A 16,820-nucleotide genomic window follows, 5' to 3' on the forward strand; every position below is an offset into this window, starting at 1 on the left:
TCCCATTTTCTGAGAGTGTAAGGGGTTTTTATGTTACACATGTAGATTTTCAGTTGATCGAATTCTAGTCTTTTGACTGCGCAGACTGTTCACTTAGCCACTAAGGTAAAACCCCGCCTCGTCAGTGAAGAAAACTCTGTCAAGCTCTGCAATTTCGTGGTTAACAATTGACCGAAACCACATACAGTACACTACGCGCTTTCTTTATCCGGCTCCTTCATTTTTTGAATACTGCGAACATAATATGCACATAAGAGTAACAGATTCGTCGCTGAGAGTCCGCTGATAATCTCCTTAAGCTTTTTAAAGACGAACGCTGCATCGCATTCTTAACCTAGGCAGTTTAGCATCAGTCAGAATGGCCGATCTCCCGGTTCTCTTCTTGTCTGCAACTGATCCCCATTCTCTAAAACGGGCGATTAATCTCGTTATGGTCGAATTGTTTGGCACTCCCACATCTGGATGTTTTCCACGAAATCAGTCTACAACATAAGAATGACTGGAAAAATATTGTTCAACAATGAAAACTCGTTACTCTTGAGAAAACGACATGTTTACCAAGCAATAAACAAACCACTACTGCAAGCGTCGTGTGATCAATATACATCAAAATGGGTCTAGGTTTGTTGTTAATACCCATGATGCTATCTTGCGGTAGCTGACAGAACCTTTCCGATTGCTTTACTATTTATAGACGCTTTAATTTTGATATGCGTGACTTTTGGATCTCTCTGTATTATACCGAGTGGGCGGGAAATCCCTGTAATAAATCATCCAGCTTAAACCGCCTCTAGTGCTACAAATTCAACGCTGATATCGCTCACTGCTGCTGGAAAAGGTGGGGAGGATAAGCCGTGGTGGGAATCGTCCGGTATGTTTATTAACCTTAGTCGTACCAACCGGGTTGATCTAGCGGTCTTCGTCGCAAACGCGTCTTCGCAAAGCAGCTGATTTCAAAGTCGAGAGTTCCAACGTTACTTTTATACGGATTTGAATACTAGATCGTGGATACCGGTGTTCTTTGGTGGTTGTATTTCAATTAACCACACATCTCAGAAATGGTCGACCTAAGACTGTACAAGACTACACTTCATTTACACTCATATATATCATTCTCTGAAGTAATACCTGAACGGTGATTCCCGGTGGATAAACAGGAAAAAATCTTAGTCGTAGTCGAGTGTGGAAGGATGACTGATACGAGTGCGTCCCCTGTCGGAAGAACGTTTGTTAGATTGTATGTGCGTCCGTGAAACCCCCACACTGGTAAAACAAGAGATGAAACCTCTTTGTGTAGTTTTGGGAAATTGTCACCATCACGACAAACCTTATCGACATGGGAGAAGGCGTTTGAAAAAGCCTTCTTTTGAAATGCATGGTTATCAACAAAGAAGAAGTGTTCTTGATGCGCCACGCAGTGAGAGCCGAGTACTCAATCTGAGACGTGTGCTTCCGTTGGAGGCATTGATCGCCGATTAAATCAACACGCAAACGTTCTGCTAAGTTAGACATTCCAAGATCGACATGCGACCCCATATTTGGAAGGACTTAAAGATTAAATGTTTTCGTTCAGCCACAGTTAATGAGTTGACCAATGACCTTGATCGACGTGTTTATAAGGATCAATTATTGCTTGAACGCTTTCGGAGAGTAAACGATAAAAGAACCTCATGTTTTCAGACAACTGTATGATTGAAGCTCTCGTAATCGAATTGTTTTTTCTGTCCGAAAGACAATCCTCACTTTTTTGAGGAAATCCAACACCATCCGCCTCATGTTTTGATTTGAGCTGGGATGAACAACTTGGTCCTTATTTTCTCGATGCCGCAGTTAATCAAAACAGTTATCTGAGAACGATCGACACTCGTCAAGCGTTCATTTCTGGGAGCAACCACTCTGTTGCTTCCATAATTAACGGCAAAAGGGATCGCTGACATAATTACGTTTCAGCAACGCGGTGCTCCATCGCATTTTGCTTTGAATATCCGCAGACGCCACAAAGAAATTTTTCTGAATCGTTCGATTGGACGCGGGTCAAAACAGTTGGACCGGTTCAATTGCCCTGACCAGCAAGAAGCCCTGACCTCACCACACCTGGAATTTTGTAAAAGAAGAAATCCGAAAAAGTAGATACGTCACAACGAGCAGTTCCCAAGACGCTTTTCGGTCAGCACTTGAAATTTCATCCCTGATATGCTTTTGCGGATGAACAACCGGAAATGGAGTTGCACACAAATGTGTTTTGAACGTGGTGGAAACCGCGCATACGTTTTAGATCCATAGAAGGTAAGCTGCACCTATGCTAACAATTTCATTACTACCGTGAAGAGACTTCCCACCCACTCCGTACATTACCCGTAATGACGGAAAAATATTTAATCGTTTTTTTATTTTAAAAAAACCTCTTTATTCCAGTTGTAATTATATTTATTTTGTATAACTACCTGCATAATTTTTTTCAACTTATAAACAAGAATTTTTTATTTTTTTAAAAATAACATTGAAATTTCTATTTCTTGAAAAATTGCTAATTACTAAATCGGTAATATTTTGCTGACGTGAAAACGATCGAATCTGATGCGGACGTGAGAGAAATCTTTTGATATGAATTTTACAAAAATTAGTTGAAATTAGTTTAATATTAATCATACTTTTAGAATTTATCTTGTACAGTTCAAACAGGGTCGTAACTACTTAAACTTTAGTTTTTGAAGATAAATTTTAGTTATGAAATGAAATTTCATACGCTAATGGAAAAACAAATCGAAAATTTTGTTAAAGCAATCCTTGATTTTTTTTGCGAATGTTATGACTAAGATATAACACGAATATCATAGCGTAGACTAAGATTAGAATGAACGGTTCTCAAAATAAAAAAATGGTAATTATTGACACATTAATTAACCATATAATTTAATAAATAGAATTTATATTTTTCGGTGGAATGGTTGGACGGCCAGAAACGAGTGATAGATGTGACTGGTTGTTGACTACTAGAATATCAACAACCAGGTTGTTGACATTGGTAGGTTGTCAGGTTGGTAACCTGACTGAAGTTAGTTTACCCCTCCCACTGCAATCTATATTAAAAAAATATAGAAGTAGATGATTAAATTATTGTTTGACTTGCTTGATTATTTAAATATCGTGGTAACTTGAGATTGGCCAAATAATAAATTCCAAAACTAAATGTGCCAGAACAGTTCTTCCAACTTGATTTTTATAAAGTCCACAGTTAGCCGAGAGAAGCGAAATCCTGTTGTATTTGTAATTCGGTCTTTTGACACTTCACGCGTTTTCGTATTTTTACGAAATATTACAATCAGGGTCCTTGCTGTTAGTCATAATTAAAATGTATAATGATTTTTCATAAATTCCCGTTTCAAATAGCGGTTCCTATATTTCTTGTACAAGGTTAATGGAAAAGCGTAATAGGGAGAGAAGAATTTCTATCAAGAAACAACTATTAAGACAGAATCTGTGGTTTTCCACTCAACTCTGACAACAATCATTCCAGTCTTTTCTCGCCGGCTGTGCGTAAGATATTTTATTATTTCATGTTTTCCTGCATTTTTAATATTAATTTGTGTTTCTTATACTACTCTCCTATCATTTTAGAGTATCGTATTTTTCTAATTACAGTACTAAAATATTACTTTCTTTTCTATGAACATAATCTTTTGCTTCGGATATCTTATTTAAAAAAAAAATTAAGCATCGGAATTGCAGTGAAAATATCTACTCAATAGTCATCAATTAATGACGTACGATGCACTAGAAATATTCTTTACGATATTGATAATGCAACAATATTATTTTTATTAGATTAAACATTCTAAAATTTAAATTTAGTATTAAAATGAGCGACGGTATACTGTTCACAACATGTACCTCAAATGTATACTCGTATTGATTTATTTAGAAAAGATTTTACAGAACAGAGACAAATGTTGTAGGCGGCATGTGCACATTTATTTATTCTGAAAGGAATTATTAATATTAAATTAAATAAAAATTAGAAAAATCTGCTAAAAATTTCAATTAAATATTGAAATATCTGCTTAGCTGACACTGTATTATTTTTCCTGATTAAAAAAAATTTCTGAATTACAAAATATTCTATTTAGAGTGAATTATTTATAAATGCTGATAAAGCGAAATAAAATATACATTTATATTAATCGTATGAGAAATACTAAAAGAAATGAGAAGAACTTAGTGTTTACGATCATGCGTTACAGGTCAATGCCCTAATGCCCTTTATTGTTTACCCTGAATGTTGTAATTGGAATTGTACTACTAGTTGGTGTGGAAGGTATGATCATTTTAATAATACGCCTAAAACAGAGGAACGACTAAATTTTTTTTTACTTTTCTATCTTATCAATGAAATAAGTAATTCATAAATTTATTTTTTTTTAAATAGATAAATAAGATAAAATAATTATGTATGTTATTGTTCTACTTATAATTGATTTAATTAAAAAAAAAAAAATCGGGCGGATGGCGGAAATAGATTGTTTTACCGCTGTCATGGGAGAATTCACAATAGTTTTTATTCTGTATCGTCTGTATTTACCGGCTGGTAAAGAGAACGGCGTGGTCCTTTTGTCTACTTCGATGACCTTGTTCAGGTTCCGGCAAATCGCCACCGGAGGCGCTTGTTGTCGTACTCCCACCTGTGGATTCGGACGCTCTCACGAAGCAACTATCAGAAAACGTAACCAACAGTATAGCTAGAGAGCGTACTCCGTTAATCTTAGTGAGTGGTGTATCGCTCTAGTAGTGCGGTCTGCGTTGTGATTTTTTTTTTATGCCTAACGGGAGCATAACCCTTGAAATGGGAATGAGAGTATGTATTGAAATATTGTTAATTAAAATTATTTTATTTTAACTGATTGATAAGTAAAGTTTAAAAAATAAACTATCGACTTTTTATTTTTATAGTTTAACTAAGCGTGTATATGAAAAGAAGTGGATAACGGTTTTCTTGTATTAATCCGTTACGAAAAAGTCACTTGCGTGGGTACAAAATAAACTATAGTTAACTTAAGAATTAATTTTGGCGTTGATTTAACGTAAACCGCTGAATTGGAGTAAATGAAAATAACTCTGTTTATAATGTTTTGTGACTTCATTGTTTTGTTAATTCCATCTTTAATGTTTTCGGTTGATGAATGTTTAGATCGTCTTTAATGATACTTAATAATGATATATTTTATCGCATTAAATATATCGCATTTTAGTTCAGTTTTAAATTACCAGAATTTTAATTAACTTTGATAAATGTTCAAATAACCAAAATTTGAAAATATTAACAAAATTTTCTTCAGCTGTTTATCATTAGCGTGTTTAGGGTTCACGTTAACTCCCAAGGTATTCATGAGCTTTGTTTACAAATTTCCTATAATAACAATTAATAATTGAGAAAAACACTGTTAATTACTGGTGTTTTTTGCGGTTCTATCGGAACTATAAATAATAAATGATTGATATATATTGCTGAAAATATTTGTTTAAATGTAATGTTATTACGACAAAGTAATTAAAAAATTTTTAAATATAAGTTTTAATAAACGTAGGCTATAAATTTTGCTTTTGATAACACATAACACTAACTCTGAGGATTACATTGACAATAATGATACGAGTTATCTGTAATTTTATAATAAATTAATTTTTAACGTTTGTTTATATTTTTTAAACCATTTACGTTGTAAGTAGTTTAGTCTTTTCAATACTCCCTTATATCTTTATTGATAAGTTTAAGATTTAATAACTTGCTTCGTTAATATATTGTAATACATATTACAATATACAAAAAATCAATTTTGTATAATCATAGGAAAAAAATCGAAGATGTTATTTTAACAATCACTTTTATCTTTACGATTTAATCATTATTTTCATCAAAAAAAAAAACTATCCATATTTTGATTCTATCAACCTTTTGATTCTTATTAACCTAACCTTATTTTATGTCTGAAACAAGTAAACAAAATTCTAAAATTATGTTTTAACTGACTGGTAGATTCATATTTTTTGTCGACGTCCTCGCCGAATTTGGACGGTTTTTCTAATAACAATATTCCAGTTATAAAATATTTTTTAAGTAAACTATAATACAATCGGAAATAATTATTTTTAAAATAAAAAAAATCCCGATGTGGACTTCCTTGTACCCCTATTAAATTACATACATATTTTTTTTTAAATGAAGAGTACATAAAATTTGATTTCATTAATAACTTATGATTTTTTAAATTATTATTCATCGTAATTTTTTTTTTAAATGAGAGTATATTTAAACTAAAAAAAAAATAGTTAAAAAAAACAAGGAGATTCGAACCGATGTGCCTTCCCTAAGATCCAAATATTTCATTAATTAAACTTTGATGTGGCTGTAACTCTGTAACCAATGAAAATAAGTACCACTTAAGGATATATCTTTGAAAAGCTCTCAATGAGAGCTTATTGCTACAGTTCAGAAATTTGTTTGGATTTTGCAATCAAAAGGGGAAGTGCACAATTAGATGTTACAACAGTCCTAAATCCAAAATTTCAACATCCTACGGCTAATCGTTTTTGAGTTATACGAGATACATGCGTGCGTACAGACGTCACGCCAAAACTAGTCAAAATGGATATTTCCGTTGAAATCTGAAAACCGAAATTTTTTGCGATCACAATACTTCCTTTACTTCGTACAAGGAAGTAAAAACCAAAAATCTGCTACGCTTGTTTTGACACATAAGAAAATGTATATAACTAATTTACTACTACTGGGAAGAAGTGATATTTGCAAAAAAAATCATTTTTTTTTTAATGCCATATTAATTGTTAACTGAGAGAAAAACGATCAGTAACTATAATATAATAACATATACTAACCAGCCTACTATTTTAGACAGCAGCTTTTAAAATAACGATCCAACTAATAATTTTCTTAGAAGATTAACAGTAAATTATCCGTAGAAACTTTTCTTTTTACAAATATAAATTCATGGATAAAGACGTAATACTCTTCTTTACTTCCTTGTACAAAGTAAGGGAAGTATAATACGATCGCAAAAAATTCGATTTTCAGATTTTAACGGAAATTATACCGTTTTGACCATTCCTGAATCCATTAATGTATTTCGCATAACTCAAAAACGATTAGCCGAAATCTTAGATTATTAGTGAAATTTTGGATTTAGGACTGTTGTAACATCTAATTGTAGTACACCTCCCGTTTGATTACAATCGACTGGACGAAAAGTGTCCAAAAAGCAAAATCCAAAAACATTTGGATTTTGGGCTTTTTCTTAACTGCAGTAATAAGCCCTCATTGAGAGCTTTTCAACGATATATCATAAGTGGTATTTATTTTCATTGGTTCTATAGTTATAGCCAAATAAAAGTTAATTAATGAAATATTTGGATCTTACAAGGGGATGGAATATCGGTTCGAATCTGACTTCATTTACTTTTTTTAATTTAAGTATGTTGATTTATAAATAATTATTAACCTCTCATTATAAAACTAAAATTATAATAAATAATAATACAATAATAAAAAAAATTTTTACAAAAGTTATTAATGAAATAAAATTTTATGTACTTTTCATTAAAAAAAAAATGTGTACATGTAATTTAATAGGCGTACAACGAAGTCATTTGGTGTCCACATCAGGTTTTTTTTAAAAATATCTCTTGGAACTATATTACTTTAAAATCGATGATAACTAGAAAACCATTGGTAAATAAACTCAAGTTTAGTGAGGATAATGAGAAAATTATTTTAGTTACCAGTATTTGAAAAACATATTTCATAATTTTTATTTTTGTACCTGTCGAAGTAAGGTTGAAAATTAGTGAAAAGGGTCCTTTTTCTATTGTTTTTGTTACTCTTTTAAAAAAACATTACAGTAATTTAACTGAAATTGCATATATTAACAGAAATAAAATTGAAGAATTCAGCAACACTTGATTTTTTCCTCCCCGTTATTACTAAACGGGGTATATTTAAGTGTCAAACAGTTCGACAAATATATATTTTTCGAATATATTCGTATTTTGTCAAATATGTAAATATATTTTATTTTCTTAATGCATACGTTGTGCTAGTGAACAATAAGCAACCCACCAGGTTAGTCTAGTAGTGAACGAGGCAAACTCCCCACGGCCCAATGAGATGAAGATGATAGGCATGACATGTAAATGAGATATATCTTGTATAGACTCGGCTGAGCATTCCGGAATCGTGTAGTTGATTGAACCCCAACCACCAAAGTACACCGGTATTCACTGTTTAATATTCAAATCCGTATAAAAGCAACTAGCTTTTACTAGCCTTTTAATTTGGTTCAGTATTTTTTGAAACTCATTAAGTCGTTTAATATTCTCTACAAACGGCAAATTCAGTGCATATTAAATACTAAAAATTACATATAAAACATTTACAGCCTCTGTCTCTGTAAACTACTATGTCACTACCGATAAAAAAATGCTAGACAAAAAATTGCCACAAGTTTTAAATTATGAAACACTTTTTTTTTAACAGACCAATTCGGTCAGGCTGTTTTAGATAGATTTCATAAGAAAACTACCTTTAGTAATTAATACCATGATTCGACTTCCGGAAAATTTCAATATATCTTCGCGTTTCACATCTCCCAGACCCCAAAATCATCGTCAGTTCAAAAGTTTATATATATATATATATTTCACTTTGTTGTGGACATGGTAACTGCCGTAATTTTGCGCCAATCACTTTCAAATTGAACCATAAAATATAACGACCCAAAATCTCGGTAGAGTTCGTTAATGGACAAAATCGGACCATGGGGGTGGAAATTGGGGGGTTTTTTCGAAAAAAACAAATTATCGCTCTAATTTACTTAGTAAAATATCAAATTACTATTATAAATTACTATTCTTTGAATAAGGGCCTAAAACTTATCTAAGTAAAATTTTATGATATCACCAACCATTGGCCTAGGGAGTGAAAAAATTGGATATTAAAGAAAAAAATCATACCTCCCTTAATAGGCACAGTATCAAATCTGTTTAAAGTGGTCCTTTAGATATTACCTAGCCTTTAAACATTACCTAAAAATTTTCTGAAACAATTTTTGACATGACTAACCCTTACGCAAGGGATAATGAAAATGTTGCTGCAATTGTAAGAAGATGGGGGCTTGTCGTATGCTAAACATGTGAAACGTTTTTTCACATGCAACCATTGTCGTATTGAGTAAATTTGAAGTTTTTCTTAACTTTAAGATGAAAATCTTTTTTATCCCCTATCGGTGAAATCTACCTCCTCCTTCCGGTAAGCCGAAAGGGATTTTTTTTTGGTAGCATCCATTTTTGGACAGCATAAGTAGTTCCCAATGTTTATTTAGAGTTTACCTTAAACTGACTTCAGGCTGGAACTTACAGTAGCTTTCTAACTATAGTGGAACGTCTGAATTATGCAGCGTAAAAATTTCAACGTATAAAACTATGATATTCAGGCCTGGGTTAATTATGTAGGTCTATATTTTTATCATGTTGGTGGGACAGGGAAGAAAATAAATCAAATTGATAACAAGTTTTTTTTACAAACTATTTGGCATATCAAATTCTTGTTTTATCATATTTTTTTTTCAATTTAGCAGATAAGTGTGTTCACTAGTTTCTCTACCCGAGGCTGATTTTAGGAAAATGTGATATTCATATAACATCGCAGTTATAGATGTTTTAATAACAAAATCAGATCGTTATTATTTCAAATAATTAAATGTTTTAAGAGATATTCTTAATTAATTTTCTTTTTAAAATATAATTTTATGGTTTCTTGGCCTTTTAATTATTAAAATACAGAGATGATTATAAATATTAGTACAAAATATAAAATAAACTCTAAACCTGTCTAGTTTTAAGTCAACAGGTTAGTTAATTTTCGAGGTATTAATTAAAACTAATGAGCCGTTAAAATTATAATAATTAATTAAAATTTGCCGTTAAAAAAGTTGTCGAACTAATTTTAATTAGGATAGATTAAAATTTATTTAATTTCGATTAATTAATTTACGTAACAGTGAAAATTCTGTTTCTGAAAAAAGTCTTTATTATAAAAAAAACCATTTGCCCAATACTGCGCAAGAAGACAGACATTTCATTGTTTTATTTTGCTTCTTTCTGAAAAAGTATCAACTCATAATCTAAAATTTTAAACATGCACAACTTCAGATACATAATAGATTTTAATTAAAATGATTAAAATGGTTTTGGAGATTTTCGAAACACAAAATTTTATACATTAGACCAACAGTGTTTTTAAAAACAGTTTCAAGAATTCAGAGGATGGTCTCCCATATCAAAATAGGAAATAATAATTTCAATATTATTAGATTATTGTAATTTATTGCATGATAACACTAATAAAATTATTCCAGTTGAGATTATACAAAATTTCAGTTTAATACTATTAACCGTAACTGAGAAATAGATTTTTATGTTAAAATTACAAAATGGCAGATTGCCAGTAAATTCAGCGTTTCCGAAATATGTTGATTAAAGTTTTTTTTTTATTGATTTCAATAACGATTTTTATGAACATTGAAACGGTTTTTATAAACTTGTGTATATCACAGGTAAATGATAAAAACTGAGATTTGATGAAATCCCTTAACTGTTTTAGCGAAAAGAATGAATCGTTTAGATATTAAAAGTATTTATTTAGTAAACCGTGCATTATTAAATGTAGAGTAGGTAATACAACAATAGTCATTGAAACACAAATTATTTATTCGAAACTAATTAACAAAGAAATAGGTACTTAAGCTGATATTTTTAAAAACAAAAAGGATATTTTTAGTGAAATTTTAAACATTTTTAGTGAATTTAATTAATAAATGTGATTTGTGGCATCTCGAGTTAAAAAAAGTACTTAACTTTTTTTACAGGCACATCTTTGTTGTTTTACATTGTATTTTGGATTGTTCACAGGAACACTTTTTAAATCCTTGACCTCCAAATAAGGATAATTTTCTTGCAATCTCACGCAGACTTAGGTTAGTCCGTGGAACTGTTTCGGTAAAACAAGCTGTTTTAGCGGTTTAAAAGTTAAACTTAAGTTTAAAAATCTACTTGTTTATTTCATTTTTTCACTAAAACAGTTAAGGGATTTGATCAAATTACATACTTTCTTTAAGGAATCACCCCACAGATTTTAACATCTTCCGTGAATTCATCTTTTACCTTAGGGATTTGATCAAATTTCCGTTTTTATCATCTCCCTGCAACATATATATATATATATAAGGAAACCCCATTTTTTAAGTTAATGGTATTTTCGTATAACTCTACCACACAACGTAAATAAAATTCGTTTTCACCCTCCAATCCCACCATGTGACCGAAAGTAATGATGTACTTTTTTTTCTAAAAGTCTGTAATAAATCTGATAAATTTAATCAGTTTTTGTAATTGTACCACATTAACTAAATAATATTTTAAATTATCATTTATTTTTAAATATTTACTTGTAAAATAATACATAAAATAATTAACTAATTAATGTTAAAAAATATATTGATTGTTCGAAAAAAATATAATTTTATACGGAATTTTGTTACAATGAGTTCTATTTTTTTTTTTTTTTTTTGTCTTCAGTCATTTGACTGGTTTGATGCAGCTCTCCAAGATTCCCTATCTAGTGCTAGTCGTTTCATTCCAGTATACCCTCTACATCCTACATCCCTAACAATTGTTTTACATATTCCAAACGTGGCCTGCCTACACAATTTTTCCCTTCTACCTGTCCTTCCAATATTAAAGCGACTATTCCAGGATGCCTTAGTATGTGGCCTATAAGTCTGTCTCTTCTTTTAACTATATTTTTCCAAATGCTTCTTTCTTCATCTATTTGCCGCAATACCTCCTCATTTGTCACTTTCTCCACCCATCTGATTTTTAACATTCTCCTATAGCACCACATTTCAAAAGCTTCTAACCTTTTCTTCTCAGATACTCCGATTGTCCAAGTTTCACTTCCATATAAAGCGACACTCCAAACATACACTTTCAAAAATCTTTTCCTGACATTTAAATTAATTTTTGATGTAAACAACTTATATTTCTTACTGAAGGCTCGTTTCGCTTGTGCTATTCGGCATTTTATATCGCTCCTGCTTCGTCCATCTTTAGTAATTCTACTTCCCAAATAACAAAATTCTTCTACCTCCATAATCTTTTCTCCTCCTATTTTCACATTCAGCGGTCCATCTTTGTTATTTCTACTACATTTCATTACTTTTGTTTTGTTCTTGTTTATTTTCACGCGATAGTTCTTGCGTAGGACTTCATCTATGCCGTTCATTGTTTCTTCTAAATCCTTTTTATTCTCGGCTAGAATTACTATATCATCAGCAAATCGTAGCATCTTTATCTTTTCACCTTGTACTGTTACTCCGAATCTAAATTGTTAACATCATTAACTGCTAGTTCCATGTAAAGATTAAAAAGTAACGGAGATAGAGAACATCCTTGTCGGACTCCCTTTCTTATTATGGCTTCTTTCTTATGTTCTTCAATTGGTACTGTTGCTGTTTGGTTCCTGTACATGTTAGCAATTGTTCTTCTATCTCTGTATTTGAACCCTAATTTTTTTAAAATGCTGAACATTTTATTCCAGTCTACGTTATCGAATGCCTTTTCTAGGTCTATAAACGCCAAGTATGTTGGTTTGTTTTTCTTTAATCTTCCTTCTACTATTAATCTGAGGCCTAAAATTGCTTCCCTTGTCCCTATACTTTTCCTGAAACCAAATTGGACTTCTCCTAACACTTCCTCCACTCTCCTCTCAATTCTTCTGTATAGAATTCTAGTTAAGATTTTTGATGCATGACTAGTTAAACTAATTGTTCTGTATTCTTCACATTTATCTGCCCCTGATTTCTTTGGTATCATTACTATAACACTTTTTTTGAAGTCTGACGGAAATTCCCCTTTTTCATAAATATTACACACCAGTTTGTATAATCTATCAATCGCCTCCTCCCCTGCACTGCGCAGTAATTCTACAGGTATTCCGTCTATTCCAGGAGCCTTTCTGCCATTTAAATCTTTTAATGCTCTCTTAAATTCAGATCTCAGTATTGTTTCTCCCATTTCATCCTCCTCAACTTCCTCTTCTTCCTCTATAAAACCATTTTCTAATTCATTTCCTCCGTATAACTCTTCAATATATTCCACCCATCTATCGACTTTACCTTTCGTATTATATATAGGTGTACCATCTTTGTTTAACACATTATTACATTTTAATTTATGTAATGAATGAGTTCTAATTAATGAGTTCTATAGTTCGCCTTAAATGTTTGGTTTCATGTATACGTATCGTATAGTATTCGTATTAAAAGGAAACGACCTTTTTTAAAATATGCCGTAAAGCTACTGATATACACACAAACCTTTGGGTTACGCTAATATAAATTGCATATAACAATATGCATATTGTTTGCTATTTGTTATAAATATTTTATATTTTTATATTTATTTATAACAATATTTTTAGTCAATTTATTTTTAATTTGATACTTTACATCATATACATAGGTTTTTTTTTTCATTTCTGATAATAGTTTCGTTTGGTAATTTTTTCCGTATTAGTAAATTTTTAAACCCCCATCATAGTTTATTTATTTTTTACTTATGATCTCTTCAATCCCTTTTTCTGTATCTCCGTTTGTTGTATATCGTCATTTGAGAATCTTTTGTCTATTCTTTTCAGCTTTTCTAAAAAAAATTAAGTTTATATTTTTTCAAGGTGAAAAGATAAAGATGCTATGATTTGCTGATGATATAGTAATTCTAGCCGAGAGTAAAAAAGATTCAAAAGAAACAATGAACGGCATAGATGAAGTCCTACGCAAGAACTATCGCATGAAAATAAACAAGAACAAAACAAAAGTAATGAAACGTAGTAGAAATAATAAACATGGACCAATGAATATGAAAATAGGAGGAGAAAAGATTATGGAGGTAGAAGAATTTTGTTATTTGTGAAGTAGAATTACTAAAGATGGACGAAGCAGGAGCGATATAAAATGCCGAATAGCACAAGTTAAACGAGCCTTCAGTAAGAAATATGATTTGTTTACATCAAAAATTAATTTAAAAGATTTTTGAAAGTGTATGTTTAGAGTGTCGCTTTATATGGAAGTGAAACTTGGACGATCGGAGTATCTGAGAAGAAAATATTAGAAGCTTTTGAAATGCGGTGCTATAGGAGAATGTTACAAATCAGACGGGTGGATAAAGTGACAAATGAAGAGGTATTGCGGCAAATAGATGAAGAAAGAAGCATTTGGAAAAATATAGTTAAAAGAAGAGACAGACTTATAGGCCACATACTAAGGCATCCTGGAATAGTCGCTTTAATATTGGAAGGACAGGTAGAAGGGAAAAATTGTGTAGGCAGGCCACGTTTGGAATATGTAAAACAATTGTTAGGGATGTAGGATGTAGAGGGTATACTGGAATGAAACGACTAGCACTAGATAGGGAATCTTGGAGAGCTGCATCAAACCAGTCAAATGACTGAAGACAAAAAAAAAATTTTCTTATATTTTATCCTTATGGACATTTTCGTTTAAAAACGAATTTGGTGTATTCAGTCATTCAAATAGGGAAACTCAATATAAAAAGTAAAATATATATATACGTTTTTTTTCAACGTATTCTATCAAAATAATACTCTTAATATGCTTAGTAGTTCATAATAGTAACTTGATTTATGAATTATAATTTATTTATGAATATTTCATTTCAGTTCATTAGTGTAGTTAAAATGCATATGAATTGAAGGAGAAATTTCTTTCTTATTAAAAAAAGTGAAGAGAATCTCCATTCTATTATCAGTCCTAACAAAAGGAATAATTTACATAGGTTGTTGAAAGGAGGCAGACGTTATCAGTAAACATATTTTAATTTCTGTATTTTTTGTATATTAAGAAGACTTATTTTACTGTATAAGCACGCACGTTTTTCATTTTTTTTAAACCATTCCTCATAAATATAGATTGTTTATATGATTAAAAATAATTATTTCCTTTTTTTATTTATTTTTTTTTCACATGTAAAAATTCCTTAGAACTGTAAGATGTTTATAAATATATGTGATTTGTATTACATGATTATACGATTACTTATATGGTTGTTATATGGAGTTATTACTACAAGTAATATTATATATGTTAATTAATTGTACTTGAATTGAAAGGGAATTTAATCGATGAAAGATACTCTGAATGGTCGATGTATATAATTTTTTTTTATTAAAATTCAACCCGTAGTTAAAGACCCTCTTGCAATACTTTAATTAATTGACTTTATTTTCAATCAAATATACTTTATAGGTTATAGGAATGAATATTCATGAACGTATGCATGCCTTTCTCGCCTTATACATTACTATTTCTATCATCTTTCTGTGAATTTTTACACTTATGGCTTTGTGTCTATTCTCGAAGAAAATTTTTTGGATTTTTTGAAAGTAACATCTCATGGTGCAAAGCAGTTAATTTTATTATATCTAACCTCATAGATTTAAAATATCAGGGTTTATCGTACTTTATAGCAGCCTCATTTTAAGACACTAGGCAATTGCCTTTACATTTCTCATCCGCCTAATACGAGATTCAGATTCGCTAGTTTAGCTAGTTGGCTAGTTTGGATTCAGAGTAATATATCACGTGATATGTTGAGTTGAGCAAGACTTGCTGAAATGTATCCTGATTTTGTGAAAAAGGCACAGTCATCAATTGGGAAATTTCAAATTTTCAAAAAGTGAACTTTTAGCTTAAAAAAAGAATCATGTGAAAATATATCTGGGGAAGTAAGTTGTGAAACGTTGTTAGTTACCCAAATCTGAGAAGTAATTCTTTTTTTATACTCTTAAATTTTGTGTATATGTTTGTGTGCGCACACCATACACACATGCACTAATACGTTATGTGCGCAGCGCACACACGTGCTTCACAAAAGTCATCTCTTCTAATATTGAGTGAATTGACAACTATTTTTACTTAAAAAATTTAACTATCATTAGTATTTTGATACCAATTTTGCTTGATAAAGAAAATATGTCATACATGACATAAATGACTAATTAATTAGAAGTCTGTTTCATATATAATTCATCGAAATAAACTAACCTTTTTCTAAACAATAGAAAAAATAATAAAAATAGGTAAATTTTGTAGTAAAACAAACTTTATTTGTAAATTTTTATTTAACGGATTTTTCAGATGTCACTAATACAGTTGTTTTTATCTCCGGAATCAATTTTAAGTTGATTTAACTGAATTGGAGGCTATTCTTCTCCGACAAGATAATACTCCAGAAATTTAATACGAAAACAAGTTAGGCTCGCGAAGACGGGTGTGGATTTACACGCTTTACACTTAATAATTTTTATGGCTCATAAAAACTTGTAAACTTCCGTATTTATTGTAAATAGATATGATTGTCCTTTTTATATACGGAACGCCAATAACATAAACGCTTCTTTCATGTATCTACTGATACAAGCTCATGTAGATGGGTATGTTTTTAATCATAGATCATGCATATATCGTTTTAAGCGTGCTCTTCGATTGGGATGAAAAGGAAAGAAAAAGTCCCTTTACAACGTAATATATCTAGCTTAATTGGGTCTACGCTGCCAATTCTTACCGCTGATATCGCTTACTGCTGCTGGAAAAGGTGGGGAAGATAAGCCGTGGTAGGAATCGTCCTGTATGTTCATTCGTGGTGGGATGACCTTAGTTGTAGTCTTAATATGGAAC

At 31.0% G+C, this 16,820-nt stretch overlaps 1 protein-coding gene across 2 annotated transcripts in view; it reads left to right on the top strand.

The window, feature by feature from the left end:
* qua (villin like protein quail) overlaps positions 1–16,820 on the top strand; it is a 200,861-nt gene that overhangs the window by 80,395 nt on the left and 103,646 nt on the right. Inside the window, exon 1 of one of the 2 annotated variants that reach the window (XM_075357329.1) lies at positions 4,727–4,852. The exons of the other annotated variant lie outside the window; for it this stretch is intronic. Coding sequence (XP_075213444.1) covers positions 4,814–4,852 — 39 coding nt within the window. The 5' untranslated portion in view covers positions 4,727–4,813. Of the gene's footprint in view, positions 1–4,726; positions 4,853–16,820 lie in introns of those variants that run through there. 2 annotated transcript variants of the gene reach the window in all.

The sequence above is a fragment of the Lycorma delicatula genome, chromosome 2 (assembly GCF_047948215.1).
Source record: "Lycorma delicatula isolate Av1 chromosome 2, ASM4794821v1, whole genome shotgun sequence".
NCBI classification, from domain to species: domain Eukaryota; kingdom Metazoa; phylum Arthropoda; class Insecta; order Hemiptera; family Fulgoridae; genus Lycorma; species Lycorma delicatula.